The 25,622-nt window shown below is 41.1% G+C and overlaps 2 protein-coding genes across 7 annotated transcripts; one reads left to right on the top strand and one right to left on the bottom strand.

The window, feature by feature from the left end:
• Positions 1-559: 559 nt before the first annotated feature.
• TCEANC2 (transcription elongation factor A N-terminal and central domain containing 2) lies at positions 560-12,435 on the bottom strand. 5 transcript variants are annotated; one of them, XR_014513020.1, is made up of 6 exons: positions 11,858-12,371; positions 11,101-11,211; positions 9,533-9,674; positions 8,772-8,965; positions 1,734-3,574; positions 560-1,693 (listed from the first exon to the last, which is right to left on the bottom strand). XR_014513020.1 is itself a non-coding variant. In XM_083448220.1 (5 exons), exons 2-5 carry the CDS (start codon positions 11,200-11,202, stop codon positions 3,386-3,388), a joined length of 627 nt encoding a protein of 208 aa, XP_083304346.1. In that variant the 5' UTR covers positions 11,203-11,211; positions 12,417-12,435; the 3' UTR covers positions 560-3,385. The 5 variants fall into 5 exon arrangements, 4 of the variants coding, with proteins under 4 accessions (XP_083304346.1, XP_083304344.1, XP_083304345.1 ...); XM_083448220.1 differs by lacking the exon at positions 11,858-12,371 and adding an exon at positions 12,417-12,435 and having other exon boundaries at positions 560-3,574; XM_083448218.1 differs by having other exon boundaries at positions 560-3,574.
• Positions 12,436-12,922: 487 nt separating this feature from the next.
• Positions 12,923-24,606, top strand: TMEM59 (transmembrane protein 59). Of its 2 annotated transcripts, none has more exons than XM_083448200.1 (8): positions 12,923-13,242; positions 16,754-16,859; positions 18,547-18,644; positions 18,820-18,972; positions 19,215-19,296; positions 20,363-20,447; positions 21,302-21,410; positions 22,376-24,606. In XM_083448200.1, the coding sequence occupies exons 1-8, from the start codon at positions 13,042-13,044 to the stop codon at positions 22,526-22,528; spliced, it is 987 nt and encodes a 328-aa protein (XP_083304326.1). In that variant the 5' UTR covers positions 12,923-13,041; the 3' UTR covers positions 22,529-24,606. The 2 variants fall into 2 exon arrangements, with proteins under 2 accessions (XP_083304326.1, XP_083304327.1); XM_083448201.1 differs by having other exon boundaries at positions 12,956-13,242; positions 20,366-20,447.
• Positions 24,607-25,622: the final 1,016 nt, after the last annotated feature.

Raw genomic sequence — 25,622 nt, 5'->3', positions numbered from 1 at the left:
GATATGCAAACTGAGAATTCTATCAGGCTCCAACTGAGCTTGGATACTCAGTGCAAAGTGGAAATGGTGGCTGTTACAGCAATAAACCTTCTGCTGGTCTTGGGAGCCTGGGCAAATGCCCATTGTAGCCACCTTCAAGAGCAGCTTATCCGTGAATGGCTATAAAGCAGTGTTATAGTGGAATTCTCTCTCTCACGTTTGCTTTTCGAAAATGTCATTTTAAGAACCAGCCCATGCCAAACACTATCTTTTGGCTTCCTGTATGTTATGTGTGGGTACCTGGGCATGTTATTTATTTACTCTTACTGCTTATGTTTGCACACTGTCCTTCTTGCCAGAGAACTCAAGAGCAACTTATATACGGTTCCCAGGATAAGATCAGTTTTGCAGAATGCAGGGCCAGAAATTGCCCTGCTTGGCTTCAGCAGTAGAACTGCATCATGGACCTTTGTATCATCATTTTGAATTGAAAGTGGAAGAGTCTTATTTTGAAATCAAATGTGCATGTCAGCCAATGCAGACTTTACACCCACATTACAGGTGTGGGAAAAGCAAGCAGTTTTTAGCGTCATAGTGAAAATGCCTTTATTTTGCAACAGAGCAAGGAAGCACCAGAAAAGCCACTTAACACTTTGTTCACATTGATTTCAAATGACCTTGTTCCAATATGTACATTTCAAAACTGTGTTCTTCTATCTGTTAAGGACACAAACTATTCATGGGGTGTTGTTTTTAGATATGGTGCCCTACATTCTGGGTTATATTGTTTCTTGTATCATGGCCTGAATTTAGACATTGTATCTATTTTTACCCTTCCAAAATATAACAATATTTCCTGAAGAGTCATTGTCTGGTTATATTCTAGCCAGGAAGAATGCTGAAAACATCCTCCTTCTTAACTTTTATTATAGCCATGCTGTTCTTTCCAACATACTCCAAATTGGGATTATATTAAAAAACTATTTTCAGGTGGTTTTTATTTAGCTGTAATATTTGTTCCAACTCTCATCTTAACAGGGACAGGTTTGTCTTATCTTAAATATACTGCAGTTTTGTAGTCTGAAAATCACCAACTGAGGAACAGGCATAGAAATGGTATGCATAAAACTAGTGTAGGGAACCTTAGGCCCGCCTGATGTTGCTGGACTACACAACTCCCATAATCTCTCCCTAGCATGGCCAATAGCCAGGGATAATGGGAGTTGTAGTTCAGCAACACCTGGAAAGCCAAAGGCTCCCCACACCTGGTATTTTTAAAATGCCTTATTTCATGTTTGTTTGCATATTGGTTTTACTGCAACGTGCTTCCAACTAGTCCATATGTGTGCTTAGGAAAACAACTTGTGCTGAATTTAACTCCCACCTCCCCCTTAGCCAGGCATTTACGGACATCAAGTCTTCCTGGGACGGCTTTTGACAGAAGGAATCTAAATGAGAAGTGCTAGCAGAACTCCCTTTGCGCTTTGTCCTAATTGTTTTCATACTATCTTGCTCTGCTTTAAAGCAAAATCGTTCACAGAGTAACTTGTATAAACACACTCTGAATGTAAATATACACTTAAAAGACTTAATTCCCACTTACCGTCTGATGATATACTTTGGTATTCTAGCCTCCCACTTTCTTTCAGTGTGTCTTGTGTCTTCTCCTCCTCTGTTCTCCACTATAACGTCCAGAGCTTATCTGCTATTTGTTCTTAAAGTCAGTGCTGCCTTGACCACACACAGCACGTTACATTATAGTAGAAGACTTAATACCAAGACGAAGCTCTTTTGAACTGTGTTAAAACTTTTCAAGTACATGCAGTTGATCTGGATTATTGTTTTAATTTCTGTGGGGGAAAGCAGTCCAACACCGCTCATGCATGAGTGTAAAGGACTTCTGCAACTGGATTCTTATCTCCTACAGCACCATCTCCACAGATTCTCCAGAACATATTTTTTGGGAGGTGTAGGTGGATGGAGACTATCCCACCTTGTGCAATGCTGAATTTCACCCAACATCTTTTGAAAAGGCCTTTTCTCCCCCTAGAAAATTATAGTTCAATATCTCACAACCTTCTTGTTTGTATCAGTCTGAAGGTAAGGCAGGGGAGTTGTCATTGGTTGTTTTTTTTTAAAGACCAACTGGTGAGGATGAGGTGGTAACATTTTAGGACAAGGTAAAGTACTGGAAAAGGAAGTAGGAAGGTTCAGGGCATATTTAGGTAGATGGTTTGAAAGCATCGGTACTGCAATTTACACTTATTTTCCTTACGCAATCACAGCTTTAGGCAGTTTATTATGCATATATGAATAGAAAAGGGATGGGAGACTCTCACTTACTGGGCTCTGGAAGCCCTTGTAAGGTTTTGCAGGGCCACCCAAAGGCTCTTCCTTTGCAGAAACAGCTCTTCAAGCTCTGCACCTTGCTTACAGGGTTCTGGGAATGCTGCACAAAGCCTCTTGTAGGCTGCAGAGAAATCTTGGATGGCAGAGGCTGCTCCTCGGATTGTTCTGATTTCATGCTATTTTGCCTTTGCATATGGACCCCTAGAACCTCAGTGTACATTATACAGCAGAACTGTTTTCATACCCACCCATAACTGTGCACAGAAAAAGGTCTACTTGCCCTTTCAGACCAACTAGGTAGCATAATCCCATGGCGCTATCGATGTAAAACGTAACCTATGCCACCACGGGCTCTTGCTGGTCTTGTTGGCCAAGTGCATCAAATGTTATTGCCTCTTCAATGTAAACTCACAGTTCTTAAAAGCCACTGCAGAATGCAATTCTTCAGAGCAGGGTGGGGATCCTGTGCCCCCCCCAACCTAGATGTTATCTGGCTACAACCCCATCACTGAAAATGCTGGCTGGGGCTGATGGAAGGGCCACAGGTTCCTTACCCCTGCTTCAAAGTACATAGATATGAAGGCTGAGCAGATAATGATAGAGCAAATGTGCAAAAGAGGTGATTTGATGCTGGAGGATGGCAGGTGGAGCAAACTTCAGCTTACAAACTAAATGCATTTGGTCACCAGAGCTCCTTTTAAGCATACTAGCCAGTCCCTGTGATGAAGCCCACAAAGGTTTGTGCCATACACTCTTGGGAACAGAATACCACAAAGACCTGGTCTCTTACCAGCTGAAATTACCTTCCAGGCTGCTTAAAGGTAAAGTAATTTCCTTTCCTGTTCCTCTTAACTCTCTGAACTGCAAACCATCCTTTGCATCAAATGAAAACTTGACATTGAAGGGATATCCTGAAACACTCTCTGATAGTACTGAACAATTATGTGGTTAATGTATTCACTAATATTCAAAGAAACAGAAGTGATTCCTTCCATTACTTCATAATACAGTTATGCCTATCCCCACCACTGCACCCCTTCTGCAAAAGGCCTTTGAGTCACTTTTTGTAGCTTTGCACAAGCACGCTAGGCGACAGCACACCACTTTGCACTTGTGTCCGTGTCTCAGGCTTGTGCTTTAAAGCGAATACGAGGGCTCGCACAGTCCTGCGGTAGGGCGCGCTAATGAGACGGGATGAGAGATGAAAAGCTTCTCGCTCAATATTTTCCACCAGCGGGTGACCAATCTGAAAACAGAAAGTAAGAAATGAGATCCTTACATTTAATAAGGAGACTAACTGTTTGAAATTGGAGGCTGGTTTCTTAATCAGCTCAAATTCAAGGAAATCCACTTCACATCACAAGTAAAACAGGAAGAGCAATTTAATTTCACTCCAGCAATTAAAGAACAAGGCAGTGTGGTCAGTCGCTTTTTTTGCCAGCCCAACAGGAAACTAATCTGCAGCCAACCTGGGGTATCAGGTTCAAGTGCAATTACGAACAGGGTAATACTGCCTCCGATAACATTCAGTGATACAAGACACTTTTGATAGCATTTCAAACTCAACTCCAAAACCAAAACCTGGATGTTCTAAATACTTGGCAGGGCCGACTGGCAGGGCTGTAAAGGGAAATGCAGACTCTGTGAGCAAGTGTAAGGAGGTGTAATTAAGAAAACAGAAAGGGATTTGCTAAATGTTAATTATGAAGTTATTGCTTCAACATGTGCCAAGCTATGTAATTTGGCACAGTTGAGACATCTAAATAAATTATATAGAAATAAATGAAAAGCAACTGTTGCCTACCAAGAAAGGGTTTATTTCTCTTTTGGCCATTAGTGCCGAGGAATTCTGTATTTGGGGAGAATCCAGAATGTTCAATTGTTACTATCTTCAGGCTTATTTTCACCTCTGCTATGGTATAACCACTTCCCACTCTTTGTGGAATCTTATATCTAAATTTTAGTACTCCGATGAAATCGCTGACCCTCCTCATCGTCCATAAGATAACAGATCTTTGCAGGGTTGTGGATCTAAAACACACCGTCCAAAGCTCACTGCTCCAATTATTTTGAATAGCTTCTAATTCTAACTCTTGCCTCTCATATTTTGCTCACAGCTCACCTCTGGTGGTTCATGAAAATGCATATGGCACACTTCTTTGTGTTAGTAACAATGGCTCTTGTGGGGAAGATTCAAATAATAGGACGGAGAGTTTTGATTATACTGGTGAATACACAGAACAGGGCTTTCTCAGCAGTGGCTTCCCCATTCTTGCAATTAGATTCCACGTGAGATAAGGCAAGCCCCATCCTTGTTAACTTTAAACTGGCCTTAAAAACTTGCTTTTAAAAACACGGTCTCTGGAGGCCATTTTTGTTTTACTGTATGTGGAATGTTGGCTAGTGTACACTGCATCGTACTGGATATTTAAGTGCTTGATGATTTTATTTTTGGATTTGCATTGCATACAGTTCTAAACTGCTTTGAGAAGCATTTTAGCCTGAAAAGCGGTCTAAAAGTATAACAACTACATTTACTAGCCCTTGGGTTCCAATTGGAAAAGAATGGCATCGGCTGCCAATTAGCTTCCGGGCTAAGTGTGAGGTGCTGGTTCTAGTGTACAAAGTCCTATACAGCTTGGGCTCAGGATACAATAGTCTCAACCCTTTATATATTCTACTGATCATTATGTTCTTCAGGAGAAGGCCTGTTCCCATACTATATAGGAACCAGGCCTTTAATGTGGCAGCTCCTACTTATTGGAATCCTGCCCCGCTCCTACACCCCAGCAATTAAATACTGGGCAGGATCCATCTCCATTGTTTTATTATTTATTTAATAAATTAAAAGAATGATCTTATGCTTTGCCAGGGATCATACTGGCTTAATCCAACACTGATGGGGGATGGCCAGAAGGGGTTCAACAGAAGAAGATACTCTATGTTTTAAATTATTACCACCCTGGCCTTTGAAGTTCTCAGCATGAGTGGGGATGTCACATTCCCTCTCCCCCCCCCCAAAAAAAAAAAAATTAGACTCCTTTGCCCAACAGCCAACTTGCTAGTAGGCAGAAGCAAGTTCAGCAAGTATATTATTCCCCAACACTGTGGTGTCAAAATTAGATGTTTATGGCATTAAAGACTGGAATTCACTCAATTCGTAACTGGAAAAGACTGCAAATAGTTTGCATTATATATGAATCTTATATTAGATAAGCATTTCCCATGAAGAACAGTCAAGATGCTACCTTGCACACCTAGTTTCCCCATTTGTACATTGCAGCAAAAGGCAATTTACCAGCCCTTCAGCAGCAAATGAATTTCAGAGTGACCCACACTCAATTAAAAATAAAAAAATATTATATAATAATGATTAAAACTGAAATGATTGGTTAGCAGATGGATGCTATAAAGACAACTTGTTTCACAATTAGGCAGATGTAGGCAGTCACTAAGAGTAGTAGGGAGATAGTAGGGGTCGCTATTATTTCAACTGTCTGCTTGCTATGTCACTGAGGGGTTGCTAGGTTGTTGTTTTTTCCCTCCTAATCTTGCTTTGCATTGGTTAAAAAAGATTCTCATTCAGCAGCTATCTTAACATCTGCACAAATACAAGGTGAAGGAGAGTGACAGCAGTGACCAGCCAGATGCAGCAAGAGTAACGGATGGAAAAAGAAGGTAGAGGCAGCGTATCAGTCAGGTGCGGCGAAGCTCTGGCTCTCCAGATGTTGCTGAACTACAACTCCCATCATCCTTGGCCATGCTGGCTAGAGCTGGTGCAAAATTTAGTTCAGCAACATCTGGCAGGCAAAAGGCTCTTCGTACCCAATATATATGTTTGCACGAGGTGGAAATAAAAGAGCCCTGAACGTGAAGACCCAGCCTTTTGGCAAAAGTGGAAAAGCACATATATGAATAGTAATGAGCCAGGACACAATCCCAATTAAAACTGGCTTCTGGCTACTGACTGCTCCAGATCAGCAACATCAAGCATGTATCTGAAGAGTTACATACATGGCAGAGTTGAAGCTGAGCACTCCAGCTTCAGGACCCAACATTAGCTCCTTAGCAGAAACGGTGCATGATTTTCTGACCAGAGTTGACAAGGACTGTAAACACTGCTTCTAAATTTTGCACGGCAATTCCTGAGGGCCTTGACGTGCCATTTAAAGGATAATTAATGAATACATTAAAAGGATAATTATTATGGAGTTTAATATAGCAGGCAAACTGATCATTAAGGCTTAGAGAGAATTCTTGTTGTGTTCATTACTTAAGAATACCACAGGGATCTGATATTTACCACCACTTTGTACACTATTGACCCTCTCTGTAGGTTCTCACAATAAACTTTGATTTACAAACACTTAATTACGGATATAAAGTTTGCCTGAAATACAGAGCATCCAAAGGGCTTTAGCACAGATTTAGTGCATTAAAATATTGTGTGATCTCCAATGTTGCACAAGCAGGCTTTTGCTCACACTATATGACTTCGCTTCCCCCCGCCATGCAGCTCCTTGAGGACCCCCAAAATTTGCTCCAGAGTCCCAATCCATGGGAACTGAAGGGGGAGGAGGAGCAGAAGGAGAAGCCAGTTCTGCTGCTGTGCTAATACCATGCGGTACTGTCCATTGAGATTAAGAATCCATTTCTATGCTTTCCTTTCTTTGAATTATTGGGATGATATGTACATGCTGGCTATGCAAAAGCAAATGTTTTTTCTACTCCTCCTACCCGTCACTTAGAGTCCAGGATCATGTAGAGTCCATGGTCTTCTAACACATGACTCTGCTCAATTTTATAATCATAGTAAGATTATAGTAGTATATTGTGATTATATAATCATATTAAGATTTCCTAGTTCCACCCCATACCTTCTGCAGTTAGGCAGGTATCAACTAGGGAGGGAGCTTTCTCAGTTGTAGTGTCCATACACAGAATGTCCCTCCCAGGTGCCAAATCTGATGTCTTTCCCAGCACCAAGTAAAGAGCTTTTCATTTGCCCAGGCCTTTCTGCATGCCACGGAACCGAATTCTAACTGAAAATGTTTTCTGATTCTGCTGCTTCCATCACTCAGCACACTTTTCTCATTTCTGCTGATTTTATACTGTACCTTATTTTATTTGATATTGTTCATAGGACCTTTGAGAGCTACTCTCAAGCTTTGCAAATTTGGGAAGGATGTCAATATTTTAAATAAGTTATTGTTGTTGCAGATCCTGTACACGAGCTTTTTTTCTATACCCTCCTCATTACAAAGAATATATCTGGGGGGAAAGGACAGTGAAAATTCCTAACAATAGATTTCAGTCTTAGGATCAGATGATACTTTTGCAGCCACCTACAGAAAGGTTTTCTCATTCTACAACACCAAAAGATGAATTTCCATGTAATTTCTCACAATGCTGCAAATTTTTATTTTATTTTTCTGATTTATTTAACTATTGCTTTCTTCCTTCCTTGAAGAGGTGAAGACAGATGGAACATTTTTAGAGCACTGGGGATGGGTTGAAACACACCCATTGCATTCAATATAAAATCTACGTTAGTTGTTAGTTCTAGGAAGAAAGATCCTGCTCTGTAAATTGAGGGTGTCTCAGTTTCATTGAGAAAAAGCCAGCTATAGATAGTGCTGACTGGATATTGCCTATGATGCTAATCAGCACACATAATCCCTGACGCAGCTTTGAAACTTAGAAAAATTCAGGGGGGAAACATATAAGTGAACATGCTTACGTATAGGGCTTAAAACCTTTTTAAAAAATCAGAGAGTCTTCCTGGCACATGACATTCTGCATGATTCTATGCAGCAGAATTCCTGCATCTGCAAGGGGTTGGACTAGATGACCTTTGTAGTGCTTTCCATCACCACGATTCTCTGAGAAGAGCAAGAAATCTGCTGCACAGACTCATGGAGAGAACAATAATGTCTCCCCATATTTCAGCAGGCTGCCTGCCTTTAATACCCAGCCATTTGATGACTGAAGGACACTGTTCCTGACAACCCTGAAATCACTGGATGAGATTATGTTTCAACTGTTTCAGAATATTTTTTTGTTTTGTTTTGCTGTTGCAACTTGGGCCCCTTTGGGAAGAAGAGGCAAGGTGTAAATAAAATAACATAATGTTACATAAATAATAATTAAATTACTATAGGCAAGGTTATACACTGTTCCCCTTATTTTTAAAAAAGTAAGTTGCAAATCATTCAGTATGCTGTTATGTGTACAACATGCAAAATATAAATACAGACTCAGATCCACTAGGAAGTTCAACTAGAATTTAAACCTTATGCCTCTCGTCACCAAGATCAGCACTTTTCCGTTTTGAATTCCTGGCATCTGCCCTAAATCCGTAACAGAACCACCCCAACTTTGTAAAGAAAAATGCTTCTCATTCAAAGCCATTTTCAGAAAATGAGTAATAAAAAACACAGTACCTCCAGCTCTAGAGCTTCAGCAAGTAGCTTCCGTGCATTCTGCCTAAGCTTCTCTGTCCTGGGATTACTCCTCACTTCTATTGAGGGTCTATTTGAATGGTCTTTGATGAATGTTCGCCACTCAGTATACACTTCTTTGGCAAGAGCGGCCACATCCTGATCTGAATGCTTGCGCATCTTGTTCACTGTATGACCTTGCAGAGGATGACAGCAACACAAAATCTTAGCACACATTAATACATATTAGTATGAATGATACTTCTGAAAACTGAAGGCAAGCTTGGAAGCACCTGGAATCAGTAACATGGGTGAAAAAGACTTGCCATGAGATGGACTGACATTTGGCTGCTTTGCCAGCAGTTTCCAAGCCAGTGTTATTTCCACCAAAGCCTGCTATTAAGCCCAGAGATTTAGCACAGCAGTTATGACAACTGGAACATCTGTATACATCTTCACTTCTCCATACGAGTTCTTGACTAATTCATTGTATTTAAATATATTTAAAGCTGCCTTGGTAACTTTGGCTACTGCTAGAGGTATAATAACCAACTAAGACAGCTTAACATAAGTTCAGCGAGGGCAGAGAGTGGGGAAAGGTCTTTAACATGGACACTTAAAATGCCAGTCAAGTTTAAGCTCACATTATATTTTTATATATATATATATTCAACATGCAAGCATTTTTAAAATGAGCACAACTGATAGGTCTCAGTTTATTCAAATGCACCACATACATATTTCCAATGGAAAAAAAATGTTACCTATTTTTGTTGAAAGTAAAACTTCTTTGGAGGGTATTTTCTTCTTTAATTCCATTAAGGCTTCAATTAGATTCTCCTTAGACTGAACTGAAAGCTCTAGCATAGATTTCCATCTTTTTATATCTTCTATAACCACAACTCTCTGCAAAGAACAATCATCATTAGGAGACAGAAAGAGGCGCACATAACTTATTGCAGATAAATGTACTGTATTCTGTGTCAGCTAATATGATTGCTATTGACTTATGAATTATTAAATATGACAGGTAGACTAAGTGCAGGAAACCTAGGTAATCCAAACAGACGAATACTTGTTTCACAGTAAGTCCCTGATGTGAAGCAAATGAGAGAAATCTAGAAAGCAAAATAAACTCATTAGACTGCCATCTTCAATCCACTTACTATTCTGAAGTGAGTGTTTTAAGCAGGGTTTTTTAAAACAAAACATGAAAACACCTCATTGTATTGTCAAGTAGCAGCTCTTATTTTTCATCTCATCCCAATGTAAGGTCATCCCTGCACTTACCAAATATTTTTTTCAAGCCACAGCCCATCATCCAAATTCTTTATTCCAAATCTCAGTAGGCCAAACACCTCAAGCAAATATAACCCCCCCCCCCACTCCTGACTTGGTCCACTGTAAGCTAACTTTTTACTTCACTAATGCAGCGCTTTTTGTTGTCAGCCTTTACATGGACTTCTTGCAGTTTCTTCACCACTTTGGACGCACTCCTTCTACCAGGGGAGGGGAACCTGTGGCCCTCTAGCACCTGTTGGGCCCTTAACTCCCATCAGCCCCAGACAGCATGGCCAATAATCAAGAGATGATATACGCTGTAGTCCAGCTCATCAAAGTAAAGCGCATCATCAAAGCAGTTTCACTGAAGCTTTTGAACTACCGCATTAGGACCTCTCTAGCAGGAATGGTTTGTAAACTGCATGCACAGTGTCAGATCCATCCCCACAGAACCCTCAAGCCTCTCCTGAAGGTGGGGGGGGGGGGGGACACCCTGCTGAATGTGGTGAGTTAAGGCATATAAGGCTAAAGGGAAAGGGAGAAGAAAGGGCAGGGAAGTCATCTTGCACCCAACCACTTCTGCCCACATTTCTCTGGATCCAACCCATACTATAAAAGTTGTGTTTCTGACTACTTTAGGGAGCCTTAATAGTTCACTGTGCAACATGTTAATTAATGATTTTGTTCCAACAACTGTGAAGGGACGAAACACACCCACCCAGTCCCAAGTACTTATTGCCCTATAGGATTTTGGACCTACCTATCTCTCAAAATAACTTCTGCTTTGCTAGTATTTATTTATTTTGTATACTGCCCTTCATCTGAAGATCACAAGGTGGTTCACAACATCAAGAAATGAAAGGAAAACACAAAATACACAATAAAACGAAAACAAACCAATAACCCTCCTCCTTTGCTTGGCTAGGTTTCGCCTTCCCTATCTGTACACTCAGAAACACTGTCAAGCTATCTGAAACAAAAGGACAGCCATAACATATTACAGTAGACATTTAATGAAATTAGAATAATTTGGGCATATCCAATATCTTACCTTCAGAGATTCTATAGTAGCTTGCTTGTAAATCTTTTCTCCAGGATCTTTCTCCTTAGCGTGTCCTTCAGTTCTGGGTTTTCGTATAACAAACTTATCCATAACACAGTCCTTAAAGAGACAGAAGCCACTGAATGGAGCAAAAAGACAATTATGTTTCAAAGGCCGGATGTGTGTAGAACATCTGGGGTTGATACAGATCTTGCAGCTATAACTAACACAGCACAGTGCCCATTAATCTGTAGAAAATGATGATAGCAGGAACGGAGTGGGGGAAGGAAAGAGACTTTCATACTCTAACTGGCAGCTTGGAATAAAATCACAGCATCTGAGTTAATAATGTGTAACAACAGAAGACAGAGAAGAAAACTGGGTATCAGACCACAAGCACTCAAACATCTCAGAAGCAACAATGGTTTGATAGAGACCAGGAGTTAACAGCCTTCAAAGAAAGGACTGTTTGGAGTCATGCCCTCTGTTTTAGATGTTCTTCCTCAACTACAGATTTTAGAGGGCCTCCTATTAGCACCCAGGGTAAGAGGGCGATCGGTTAGCTACTATTCCTTCCTATATTGCAAGCCGACCAGACAATAGAAAAAGGATGAAGAACATTCACAATGCAGGCTTGATGATCAAAGCGAGTTAAAAGGCAGGCAATGCTGTGAAACCCTGAGAAAAATTATGGCCGAGAAGGATGGGCAGAATTTGGGGGAGAGACCATGGTCTGAAGCGCCTGAGCTCAGGGCAAGCCTCTTACGTCGAGGGAATGGTGGTGGACTTGCGGTGGACTCACCTGGGAAGGAGCAGCACTCGCCCAAGATGCTTCCCGGCTGCCTATTAGCTTCCGGTATTGCAGCTCACATCCCGCCTCCAGCCTCCCCGAACTACATTTCCCGGCAGGTCTTGCGGCGCGTTCTGTTTGAGCTCTCATGGTGTCTTCTCTTCCAATCACACGCCACTAAGTCATTCATGGAGGCAGCCTATTGTTTTTTAAGGGCGATGGCTACTCAGAAGTACGTCCTGTTAAATTTAGTGGTAGGTACTCCCATGTCAGTAGAATTAGGATTGCAGTTTAAGTAGCACAACACCCATCATGGAGGTGAAAGCTGCATGGTTCCTTAGAACTTTTCCCCCAAGGGAGAGAGAAAGAGAGAGCGCGCCGTTCAGGAAACTGGGAAAATCTAGGATTTTTAGCGTAGTTGTGGTTGGACAGCGATCATGTTCATACTGTTTCTAACGTAAAGCTTCTGTCGCGTGGAAAGTGTCCTATTATTGCTCTAAAATCATCAATTCCAAGAGTACTTTGATTTTATTACCTCCAAACCAGAGGCAGGAAGGACCAAGACGGGTGTGGATTTGTGTTTAACGCCCCACCACCACCACCCATCAGCCCTCATGTTGCAGGAAGCAATGTCGGCCTCCGTTCAGTTGCCTCCTCAGAGCCGATCTCCGAGCCAAAATCCAGCGCGCTCAGCTGCATTGAGAAGCCTCGCGCTCCCTTGAACGTTCACGCAGAAACCTTATAGTTTCCAAGTTTTAAAATATTTTTATCATTATTTTAAATCAAAATTAAATCTTTTTTAAAATCAAGTTTTAAAATATTTAACACCCCAAATTAGCGAATTCTTCATATGAAACTAAGTTGCAAATAGTACGACATCCTCTCTTGCTTGCTTTCTCCAGTGAATACACCGCTGAACAAATACTGTTCTACTAAAAACCGAGTGTATCCTCACAACCCGCTCCCATTATACGGGCAACTCTCCCTTCTGCCCAGGGAAGGGGCGTGAACCGCACAAAGAAACCCGGAAGTCCGCATCCTCCGTCCAGTCTAACCCATTTAAGTCCGCAGAGCTGTTCGGCGGGTGCCGGAAACCGGAAGCGCGAGAGGGGCGGTTAGCAAAAATAAACAACCGTCTGGCTGGGGGTTGGCGACTCAAGATGGCGGCGCTGCGGCCGAGCCGTTTGGGGCTGGGGTCTCTTCTTCTCCTGCTGCTGCTCGTTGTGGGCGACGAGGCGGCCCGGCCCGAATTAGAGCCCGTTCCGGAGTCCCTCTCCGAGTCTTTCGAGCCGGCGCTGGGGAACACCGCCCCTTGCCAGCGGACGTGCCAGAGCACCTACCCGCTCCATACTTACCCCAAGGTAACAAGCGGCGGGGGGGGGGGGCGCCCCACCTTCCCTACTGAAATATTCCGCCACCCCCCAAGAACCACGTCACGATAGCAGCCAGTTAGTGGGACCTTCCCTTTTCATCCTGCCACCTGCATTTAAACCCCGGGCGCTCCTGGTTTATATAAAAAAATAAGAATCTGACCCTTGGTTGCGGGCAGGAGGGGCAGCCCCTGCGGCATCGCTGCTTATATTTAATATATCTCCCCACCACCACCCTCAGTGTAGGGATGCGACAGTGGCTTGTTCTCCTTTCGCTGTGCAGCCCTGGAGGCAACTGGCAGCCGGGGCTGAATATTATTCTTCTTGGCGAGGAAAGGGAATGGGAAGGAAGCCACACTCCCTGCGGCGGCGACTGCTGCTCCTCCTTTGGCCGGTGGATGGGGCCTGACTGGTTTTGCCAGTGCTGCGACGCCCTTTCTGGGGTTGCAACCGCCAAGCGGCTATTAGAGCGCGGACGCGTGGATGGATTTCTCACCTGGTCATCTTTGACTGCCTGAGGTGGGGCCTCGCAGCTTGGCTGGGTGCAAGTGGGAGTCTCTACAGTTGCTGTCTGCTAAGTTCTGTGCGATCGGCTCTCCTCCACTTTCCTCTCCTCAGCTTGTTGGGCTGGCTAGTACACAAAGGAAGTGTGCAAAAATAAATCCTTCACGTGTACCAAAATGCAAAGTGGCATGATTTATTGTTGTTACCTGTTAGCTGAATTCCTCATAGAAGTGGCCCAAAGAGACTTACAAAATGCTGGCATAGGTCTCAGCTGTCACCTGCACAGCTACCACATATCTGCAAAAGGATGTCAACTTTAAGGAAAAGGAAAACTGCTAAGATAAGGTATCTGGAACTGCCTTCAGATTCTGGTTTCTCTGCAAGCACTTTTGTCAGCTGGTCTGAGGCCAAATAATGGTTGGGCTAATGATTTTCAAATTGATTGACATATGGAAACGGAAACTTTTCTATGTTTCCCCATGAGATACTAAGGCTGCAATTTTAGGTGCATTACCTGAGATTAAACTCTAACTAATTCAATGGATTGTGGGACGCGGGTGGCGCTGTGGGTTAAAGCCTCAGCGCCTAGGGCTTGCCGATCGAAAGGTCGGCGGTTCGAATCCCCGCAGCGGGGTGCGTTCCCGTTGTTCGGTCCCAGCGCCTGCCAACCTAGCAGTTCGAAAGCACCCCCGGGGGCAAGTAGATAAATAGTGACCGCTTACTAGCGGGAAGGTAAACGGCGTTTCCGTGTGCGGCTCTGGCTCGCCAGAGCAGCAATGTCACGCTGGCCACGTGACCCGGAAGTGTCTTCGGACAGCTCTGGCCCCCGGCCTCTTGAGTGAGATGGGCGCACAACCCTAGAGTCTGTCAAGACTGGCCCGTACGGGCAGGGGTACCTTTACCTTTTAATTCAATGGAATCTGCTTTTTAGAAGGCATGCATGGGATTGCACTCTTATTTCTCAGCAAACTGCAAAGTAAAATGTATTGTGTCTATATCATCTACAGGATTTGATCTCTACATTTTTATTACCAAAATATAGTTGTCATTATAGCCCACTTTCCAGCCTATATAACTCCCCCAATTCCACATCTAGAACCAAAATAGTGACACTTTGCTGACTTTTATACCACTGTAAATTCACTAAGAGTGTTTGTTCAGTATCTGTCCTGATATCTTTCCTAACTCTCTTCTTCCCAGTGCACACATGGAGCTGAGAAAATTATTCTTTAATTTCACCCACCCAACCCAGTATTTGTGTAGCTTCTTGTAGCTACCTGCTTCTTACCGTACAAGATAACAGGTTTCTCCTCAATGTTAGGTCTTTACCTGTCATGATGATTATGCCAAGATGTTAACATAATGACACATCAGACCAGGAATTCTCGGCTAACATGCTCCTTCATATCTCTGCCAAATTCCACCTTTCACATCCATATTATTGTTAGCTACTGTATGTCTTCCATGCCGTTGTTTGCCATTGCACCCATCAGTGTAATCAATACTGCTTTAAGACATTGACACTGTTACTTCCCTTGATAGATACCTATGGCACTGTTACTACACAGGAAATACATAGTTACACAATGCATTGTCATTTGATTGTTGAACCGCATAAGAATTACCATTTTGGAGCATGTGTGTTACACCTGCTTTCAGGTTCCTGGTTAAGACTGAAATATTCATAATAGATAAATATCTAGCTTAAGAAGAAGAAGAAGAAGAGTTTGGATTTGATATCCCGCTTTATCACTACCGTAGGGAATCTCAAAGCGGCTAACATTCTCCTTTCCCTTCCTCCCCCACAACAAACACTCTGTGAAGTGAGTGGGGCTGAGAGACTTCAAAGAAGTGTGACTGGCCCAAGGTCACCCAGCAGCTGCATGTGGAGGAGCGGAGATGCGAACCCGGTTCCCCAGATTACGAGTCTATTGCTCTTAACCACTACACCCAACTGGCGAGAAGGGGTCCATATGTTGACTCCACCACACTGGAGAAGGGGTCCATATGTTGACTGGGGAGAAAGGTAAAGGAACCCCTGACCGTTAGGTCCAGTCGTGGACGACTCGGGTTGCACGCTTATCTCACTCTATAGGCCGAGGGAGCCGGCATTTGGCTGCAGACAGCTTCCGGGTCATGTGGCCAGCATGACTAAACCACTTCTGGCGAACCAGAGCAGCACACAGAAACGCCGTTTACCTTCCTGCCGGAACGGTACCTATTTATCTACTTGCACTTGACGTGCTTTTGAACTGTTAGGTGGGCAGGAGCTGGGACCGAACAATGGAAGCTCACCCTGTCGCAGGGATTCGAACTGCCAACCTTCTGATCGGCAAGCCCTAGGCTCTGTGGTTTAGACCACAGCGCCACCCGCGTCCCTAGACTGGGGAGAAAGGATACCTCAAATACAGGTTGGTCAAAAGCAATGCCACCCACCCCTAACTCAGGACAGCCACTCCAGAAGGATATCATGGTCAGTGGTATCAAAAACTGCTGAGAGGTTGAGGAGAATTAACCAGGACCTATTTCCTCTGTCTCTCTCCCAACAGAGGTCCTCATACAGGGCAATCGAAGCAGTTTCTGTTCCAAAACAGAGCCTAAACCCTGATTGAAATGGATCTAGAAAATAAATTTCCATCAAGGGCACCTGGATCTGGTCCACAATCACCCACTCAAGATAGTTTATATTTGTGCAGCTTGTTCCAAAGTAAACTAAATAATAATATTTTATTCAACATCTTGGTTTCATATTTGTATAAGGTGTTTCAAGGCTCAGATACAATACTTGTATTAAAGCCTACTTTTACTAACCTCAGTAGTCTGCTGAAGTCTCAGTGAAAAATATTGGCTCACTCTTGTAGCTCTGTGAAATAATAAAAGCAAAAGATTTTTGAAGTTAAACTGTGCAGCACATTGTGTATGTCTTTGTGGTATGAGTAGGGTTAGAGTAGGACGATTATAAAAGAGTGATACTGACCTCTTAGGTTTTCATTACTAGGAAGAAGAGCTCTATGCATGTCAAAGGGGCTGCAGACTCTTCTCCATTTGTCAGTTTGTGGATGATGGGATTGATTTGAATCGGACCAAGTTGGAATGTGACTCTGGTAAGTTAAGCTAGCCTCTTTTTCAACTTGTAATATATGGGTGGTCACCACTTTTCTTCCTACTCAGAGTAGGCTGATTGAACTATATTGACCAGTAACTTTATTTCAGTCAGTCTACCCGAAGTGTGACTTAGTTGGATATCTCCCTAGGAGAAGAATTAACACCATGATGTTAATTGATTAACATCAAGAGAGTTCAGCAAGGAGGAAGCTTCCAAAATCATGCCACAAAATAAGTGTCCACATAAGGGCATGAAATCTGATTTATTACAAAGTCCAAAAGTAAATTTGGCTTAACATCAGCATGTGTCAGCCACAGATACCCTGTCATCAGGGAAATCTATAACAAAATAATAAGCCTTAAAACATGCACTTCATCACATTTTGTTAGTTATCATAAAATATGGCATTGCAAGCTTAAAAATAAAATGAGAAATTAAAATAAAAGTTTGCAACGTAAGAGAATGTTGTGATATAAAATATAATAATAGTGTTGATGCCTTAAGATTTTTGTAATTGTAGCTTCTCCTTTGAAAGAGATTTTTTCTGAAACAAAGAGGAGTTTTCTGAGATGAAAGAAAGTGTAATTAAGAAGTTTTCAGTCACAAAGTTGCTTGCAGCTGGGATGGGAATCTCTCAGTCCCAAAGCTATTTGCAGCTTTGTTGAGACAGTATGGGTCTTGCTTCTACTGTATGAGATAGGTCTGCACCCTGTCACAAGATTGAGCCTGTCATGGAAGAGAAAGTTCTGTTTCCATGCTGAATTGGACATTAAATATAAACATTCATGAATAATAATATTGTAAGCTTTGATTGGAAGTAGATCCATTGACTTGAGTAGTGCTCACTTCAAGTAAGCGCACATAGCATTGCAGCCCTAATTGGCTTGCTGAGTTTACAGTTCTGGGAAGAGTTTATTTTCCCTCTGCAGTTTAATAATAATAATAATAATAAATTTTATTTATACCCCGCCCTCCCCAGCCAAAGCTGGGCTCAGGGCGGCTAACAACAATCAAAACAATCCAACATTCTAAAAACTTTTCACCATAAAATCAATCAAAAACAAATTGATGGCAACCAGCAAGCAAGACCCTGTGCAGATTGCCAGAGGAGGGGGTCAGGCTGCGCCCTGACCAAAGGCCTGGTGGAACAGCTCTGTCTTACAGGCCCTGCGGAAAGATGTCAAGCCCGCAGGGCCCTAGTCTCTTGTGACAGAGCGTTCCACAAGATTGGTGCCACAGCCGAGAAAGCTCTGGCTCTAGTTTCTCTGTATACAATTGTTATTTTCACTCTGTGATGCTATTATTTTTCCTTTCTCCTATCTAAAATGTTGGAACTGGAGCCTTTTAGAAGTTGCATCCTGACAGAGTTGGCAAAACTGAAAGCTAAGTATATAGCTCAGGGGGCATACTGAAAGTGAGTGGATATTCTGGTTTTATCCTGCCCCTCTTTGATATTTCTGTCACTTGGGGGGTGTTTTTACAGATCCTGAATGCTGAAGTGTAGTTCAATTTTGCCTCTCTTTTATCTGACCACTGACATAATTGGATTGGAAAGATGAGCGTCAGGAAGGGAAGTCCAACATTAGTAGCAATATGTGTGGTGTTGCACCCTAATATTCAAGTGTGCTTTAGCTGCTTATGTGGAAGATGTGAACATTTAAACTGAAAGAATGTGTCTTTTACAGCATGTTCTGAGGCTTATACCTCTCAGTCTGATGAACAATATGCCTGCCGTCTTGGATGCCAGAATCAGTTACCATATGCTGAACTGAGACGAGACCATGTAAGTATTTATATTAGAGTGAGTGAATACATTTTCTCTGCTTGTATTCTTCAACCCATTCTTCAACTTCAACCCATTCTTCAACTATTTTAAAAGTAAATTGTGGAGAGAAGCTCTGTGACATGTTTGAAATTTTTGCTTTTATATTAATATGTGAATCACTATTTATTTGCAGCTCATGTCCTTAATGCCAAGAATGCACCTTCTATTCCCCCTTACGCTTGTGAGATCATTCTGGAGTGATATGATGGAAACAGCCCATAGCTTCATCACCTCCTCATGGACTTTCTACCTTCAAGCTGATGATGGCAAAATAGTAATATTCCAGGTACTTGCTAACCTGCTCTTACCTGTTCTGACATAAGAGTTCAAGGGAACTAAGGGAGGGTGTTTTTTGTTGTTCTGTTTTAAATCAAATAATTCCATGTTGAATGTCTGAGAGTGTTCTGTTTTATTGGGTTTGCTCTGCTTAAAAATATAATGTGTCTATTTAAATTAAAGTTTGTGTCATTATGTAGGTAAATATGTTAGGTTTGTTTCACTAATTTGAAGGTTTTGTTGTTCTTTCAGTCAAAGCCAGAAGTTCAGTTCATTGAAAGTCCTGGTCAGGAAACACAGGATTTAAAAGAACCATCATTTCGCAAAGCATCTTGTAAGTTGTTTAAGGGAACTTCAAGGAATAGAATATGGTTTGCCAAACAGTAAGGATGTACTGTCAGTGTCTGACCGGCAATTTGTATCCATGATTAGATAACTGTGGAAACCAGTAGCTTATTTTTTAAGATGCTTACTGTTTGGAATTTGCTTGATGACACAATCTTTGTCTGATGTTTAAACATGGCAACTGAAACTTGTTTTTACAAGTTTTGTACTTCAGTTGCTTCATTGGCTCTGGTTCAGCAAGACACTGCATATTGCAAATGTAAGAAACAAACCCACAAGATATTTTTTAGCTGTTCGCTTTTTCCTAGGACTTCCTTCCAGTTAAAAAAGGGGGCACTGCTCAATCTTAACATTTATTTAAAGAGTTTGCTGTGTCTAGCAGGAGGATTTACCGGAAGGAAAAAAGGTTGGGTAGACATTCATAGCATACAGAATAATAATAATAATAATAATAATTTTTTATTTATACCCCACCCTCCCCAGCCAAGGCCGGGCTCAGAGCGGCTTACAACCAATAATAAAAACAAGATGAATGATTACAACTTAAAACAAAAGTAAAGTACAACATTAAAATAATGGAACATTAAAATATTAAAATGTAGCCTCATCGGAGGAGGGGAAGGAAAAGAAAAAAGAAAGAGAGGGAGGGAATCAAATTGGCTCCAAGCCAAAGGCCAGGCGGAACAACTCTGTCTTACAGGCCCTGCGGAAAGAAATCAGATCCTGCAGGGCCCTGGTCTCATGAGGCAGAGCGTTCCACCAGGCTGGAGCCAGAGTTGAAAAGGCCCTGGCTCTGGTTGAAGCCAATCTAACTTCCTTAGGGCCTGGGACCACTAGGGTGTTGTTATTTATGGACCTTGAGGCTCTCCGTGGGGCATACCAGGAGAGGCGGTCCCGTAGGTACGAGGGTCCTAGGCCGTGAAGGGCTTTAAAGGTCAAAAGCAGCACCTTGAACCTGACCCTGTACTCCACCGGGAGCCAGTGTCAGAATGTATTGAGCATATGTGTATTGGATTCTGTGATAAAATTAAACAAAAATGTACTATGATTTTCAGTAGATCTGCAGCCAGGAGGTCCACAGACACACAAGGGATTCTTCGACGAAGATGAAAGTGATAACTTCTTCAAATGTGTTTCAATGTATGTACATTTTAGCATATGAAGCATAAGAAGGGGGAGACATGTTTCATTCCCTAATGCTGTATATCACATGTAGTTCAACTACCAAAACAATCATGTGAAATGTTTTCACAAAACATTTTCTTAAAATTAACATTCTGACATTCTAACATGCTGTATCTAATTGAATGCTCTCTAAAAACAGGAAATGCCCATAGTGGCACAACTTTTACTACAAACATGCTGCTTGCATTGAACATTGTTTCCAAACTCAGACCATTCTTTAATATTACTGTGTTAGGTATATCTATAAGTAAAACAAAGTTCTGAGCAAAGCTGTTGGCTCACATATTATTGAGGGTCAGTTTGAGTATGAAAGGTGCTAAAGTAGTTGTGCTTTTAGGCTTGTGGCAGTGATTGTTAACAGCTTTGGATCCTAAACCAACTTCGAAAGGTCTTAAGTTCTTCTGAGCCTAGTAACCGTAGTTCCTGGTTCAGATGAAATTGAAAACTGGTTAACTGAAAAAGATTTCTGTATTTCATTCGGGCACACCATGAAAGGAAATCACTGTATTTCACAGGCATACTGTCTGTACATATCTCGGCTTATTAAGCTGAGACATGATCATGTGATCATTTTCACTGAAGGTAAATGGTAATGGGAAACAATAACCTCTTATTAGATCTTGAAAGCTCAAAGACAGTAGCTTTTGCTTATTTTCTGGGACCAGATTAAGGTACAGTAGTTGACTGTGATGGCATCTAAGTCTGCCTATTTTGGATTGTGTGTGTGTAGAAACAATATTTAGGGGGGATACAATTTTCAATATACCTCAAGCTTGTCTTTATGGCTGATCTGTTTTCTTATATTCCAGAAATTCTGGCTGGATACTGACAACCACACTTGTCCTTTCTGTACTGGTGTTGCTCTGGATTTGTTGTGCAACTGTTACTACTGCTGTGGAGCAATATGTTCCATCTGAGGTAACTTAAGTCCTAAATTTTCCAGGATCCTACCACATTATATTCTGTGATATCAGAATGCTTTGGGTTTGATTAGAGCCCTTTTGTGCAGAAGAGAGTATCTAATGATTCTCTTGTTAATGAAACAGAATTGTGAACATATATATTGATTGTAAGAGGTCTCACCTGCTTGTAGCTAACCTCCAATGAAATTGCCAACTTAATCAGCTGATGTGATCACTGGGGCAAATATAGTATGGAATATGTAAACTGGTAGTGACAGGAAAACAAAAGATAACAAGAGTGGTTTCATGGGATGAGTTTTGACATCTCCCAGCAGAAGCAAAGCATGCACGTGATTTTTGCTTAGCAAGGTGACATTCTCTAGATTTGGTGGGCATTTCTGTGAGGTTGCAGTACTGAAGCCATCTCAGTTCATAAAAGTTATAGTACAGTTGCAAAAAAAGGGAGAGGCATTTCTGGTAGCAAATATGCCCGAAAATGTTAATGTAAATAAAATACCATTGTAGAAGTCATATTGATAGCCATGCATATATTATGTAACATACAAGCTAAAGGGCTAATTATGTTTCAGATGTAATGTCCAAAATCTTTATTAAAATTTGAAGTCTTCCATTGCTACTTCCTACTAATGCACAATTTAATTGTGCCTTTTCTTTGCCGGTGTCTCAAAGCCTTGAAAATTTCACTCATAAAGACTTGTTTAATATCTTCTACTCCTCACCCCTACCCCCCAACCCTATGTTTCTGGAGTGAACTAAAATTGTGTGGTCCTGTTTAACAGTATAATCCTAGGCATGTTTACTTGAAAGTAAGTCCCACTGACTTGAGTAGGAGTTATTCTCCAGTAAGTGTGCATAAGATTTTAGTCATGATATCCATGCACCAAGATGTACTGGAATAAAACTTACTGTGTGAAATGATTTCCATCTAATATCATTTTGTTGTTGTTGTTATTATTTTAGAAGCTGAGTATCTATGGGGATTTGGAATACATGAATGAACAAAAACTGAATCGATACCCAACTTCTGCTCTCATTGTGGTTAAATGCAAGGCTGATGAAGAAGAAGCTGGACCTCTACCTACGAAAGTTAACTTGACTCAGTCAGCAATATAGATTTAAAAAATGAATTCATTATCTTATTCTAAGACTTCTGTTAACTTTGGTGACTTTTTCCAATGAAGAGGCTTTTGCAGGGGTAGTCAAAATTCAGATTCAAATAAAGTTACATAATTGATTACTGTTCTACTGTCATGGAATTCAATCTCATTTTCCACCAGTAAAGGAAATTGTGTTGAGCAAATGGGGTTTGTAGAGAATTTACATTTATTTGCATCTTTTTTTTTTTCCTTACCAAAAATCATAAGTATTGTCTATACATTAAGGTTGTGGTATTTTCAAATTATGAACATCTGTTGGTATCAGAGTGTATATTTGGAATCTTGTTTCTAATAGTGTAAGGAATTTTTTTGTGGTCAAAGATGCCTTTTAAGTTGTCTTCTCAGCTGTGGATAAATGAAACTAATATGTAGAATTGCTTAGAAATCCTTATTGCTTCAAATGGCTCATTTTCCACAATAAGAGTACATTTTTGTTGACCTTTGTGTCAGTTTCTGGCACTGAAGTACTGTGGGTCAGAAATAAAACTTTAATGTATAGAGGAATCTATTATGGTGTCACTTCTGTATCCTAAAACAAATAAGCTTCCCTGGCTTTCATTTGCTACACTTGTCAGCTCAGAGAAATGACTAATTTAAACAACAACCTTTCCCTAAAAAACAGGCAACATTGGTGGCAGACAAAAATTTCTGTGTATATTGGACATTGGTATATTTCACATTGACTTGTTCACAAGAAGTCTCTTGACTCTCACACTCCTTCACACACCAGTTGAAATTGATAAATGCTACTTTCAATTTTAAACTAGCCACACTTTCCTCTTACGTAGATGCCAGCCAAGATCTGAAACCATGGTTTGATCCTGGCTTGTGTTCGCTATACAGAGCTGTTGCTAGGATCTGTTAGTTCAAAATTGAAATAAAAAGTTTTCAATTTCTTCCTCTGGGGCACAAAGCAGGGAAGATACTCACAAGCCCAAGGATGTTAGAACGCATTCTTGGAATAGATAATCATGGTTTCCCACTATGCATAAACCCAGACACAGTTTACACTTAACACTATCTGGGACATGGCCAGCTTTTAAAAACCTACTTAATGAATAAGAATAAATCGTTACGTTGAGGCTTGTGACCAAACAAATGTCTAATACAGTTTTATAAATCAGTACTTTCCAGGGGAGTTTGCAAGTTCTAATTTATTGTTAATATAATTCTAAATGTGTTGAATTGGGAATTTTATTTCAGTATTTTTTTACAAGTGCTCTAAAAATCTTTAATGTTTTAAATTTTATTTTACCCTTGCTAATTGGTAAAAATGTTCTGAAAAATAATAAGCATCTTTATTTGGTTCACTGAAGTGTCCATGCTTCAAGTAAATGATGAACAACAGAAGAGGAAGCTATTGTAAACTCTATGGTGAAGTGACAATTGGTATGCCATTCTCTATAAATATCACTATTGAGAGCATCTCTGCATAATTATAAAGTTGATGATTCTCTAATATAGTGGTGGTAGAAAATGAGGTTTTCTGTCTAAAAGTTGATCAATGGGAGCCTAATAGAATAACTTGCAAGGGCAATCATTAAGCAAGTTATAATGCTGTGGTTTCATCTAGTCAATACAAATTCTGAAGTTTAAAACTTGCCCTATTTCTTAAAGCGAGAAACCATGGACAGTCCTTTACTAATCTGTGAAATAGTTACTTTCAAGCAACTTTTGCAGCTCAGTTGCTGTTTGTGTTGTACGATAACTTCTGCAATGTCAGTTGTCTTGATTTTACACTTGCTGGGCTAAAATACCGTTGTATTATGCGCCAATTATTTCAACTACATTTGCTTTAACTTATACATTTGTTTTTCATTTGGATTCTTGTTTTAGGAGATGCCTTTGCAAAATAATCCAGACTATATACAGTAAAGGTTAAATGGACTGAAATGTAGTACCCTTACTTTGAAGGTTCAGTATTGTTGAACTAAGGATTCCATATTGCTATGATGTTACTGGATTCTTCTCTCACTGTGACAACTTGAGCTGAAATCTGTTTAAAGGTCTACAATAAATCAACGGCTAAAAGAACTAGTGTAATGTACTACTTTCCTCAGGAAGAGAAGTCAGTGATCTCCTGTTAGCAACTGTGTCAGTCTACCAAACTTCAGTTGTGGTTGGTCTGAAAAGCAACGCTGAAAGCTCTCTTCCGGTGATTCAGATCAGCCATTGAAAAATACCTGTCCATTAAATATAAAACATTGATCTTGTTTCATACTTCATTTCACAGAACTGAACTGTTCTGCTCCAGCTTTGGAGATCAATAAAATCCATTGTGTTCAGTAACAAAGATAATTGATGTCTTAATAGGGCTTAAGCATTGTTGTGTCTAATAAGACTACGAAAACCTATATTATGAACACGGCTCAAAATTAACTGTGGCTGAACTGAATATTGGGCTACCCGATCAGTTTCGCCTTGCTAATTTTTTCAGAAAATATGCAAGTATCCATCTATTTTCTGGACCATTTTCAGGTTTGGATCCTAGCACTAGGTGCCCTTATCTTAGGTAGACTTGATGGTGAAACTTAAGGAGCTTTGTGTATTTACTGAAAGAGGGGAGTTGGCCAAGGCAAGGTTCCTTGGCAGAATTGATTGACATGCCTTACATTAGAGATGGAAATATGTGGCATTCCAGGAGTTATTGGGGCTACAGCTTCCCATCAGCTTTGACCACTGGTCATGGTGGCTGGGACTAATGGAAGCTGATCTCTAGCTCCTCCCACCCTTGACTTAGGTAATTTCTAAACTGCATTTTTCTGGAACCCCAAATGTTCTGGTAATGAGTCTTAATTCTAGCTCCAGAATGCGCTCTACAGCAGAGGCTTGAGGAACACATTCCCCTCTGGGCAAATGTCAGAGGGCTGTCCGCCAGAAGTGGGTGGAACCAGAAGCAAAAGTGGCTGGAGCAACAAATGTACAGTACAGATACTCAGTTTCTATACAAATTTACAACCTTTTTCATGCAAGCAAGAGGCATCGGAGTCTACAGGCACATTCCAACCAGGCAAATAAACTGTATTTGTGGTATGTATTAGGGCTAATGA

This window comes from Podarcis tiliguerta, assembly GCF_965153285.1.
Source record: "Podarcis tiliguerta genome assembly, chromosome: 6".
NCBI classification, from domain to species: domain Eukaryota; kingdom Metazoa; phylum Chordata; class Lepidosauria; order Squamata; family Lacertidae; genus Podarcis; species Podarcis tiliguerta.
This window is presented reverse-complemented; position numbering and strand designations above follow the sequence as displayed.

Coding starts and splice junctions, on each gene's coding strand:
- TCEANC2 (XM_083448218.1), bottom strand. CDS start 12,031: ATGAGAGCTCAAACAGAACGCGCCGCAAGACCTGCCGGGAAATGTAGT. Junction 9,675..11,100: donor CTACTATAGAATCTCTGAAG/GTAAGATATTGG, acceptor TGTTCTTTGCAG/AGAGTTGTGGTTATAGAAGA. Junction 8,966..9,532: donor TTTACTTTCAACAAAAATAG/GTAACATTTTTT, acceptor ATCCTCTGCAAG/GTCATACAGTGAACAAGATG.
- TMEM59 (XM_083448200.1), top strand. CDS start 13,042: ATGGCGGCGCTGCGGCCGAGCCGTTTGGGGCTGGGGTCTCTTCTTCTC. Junction 19,297..20,362: donor ATCATTTCGCAAAGCATCTT/GTAAGTTGTTTA, acceptor TATGATTTTCAG/TAGATCTGCAGCCAGGAGGT. Junction 21,411..22,375: donor AGCAATATGTTCCATCTGAG/GTAACTTAAGTC, acceptor TTATTATTTTAG/AAGCTGAGTATCTATGGGGA.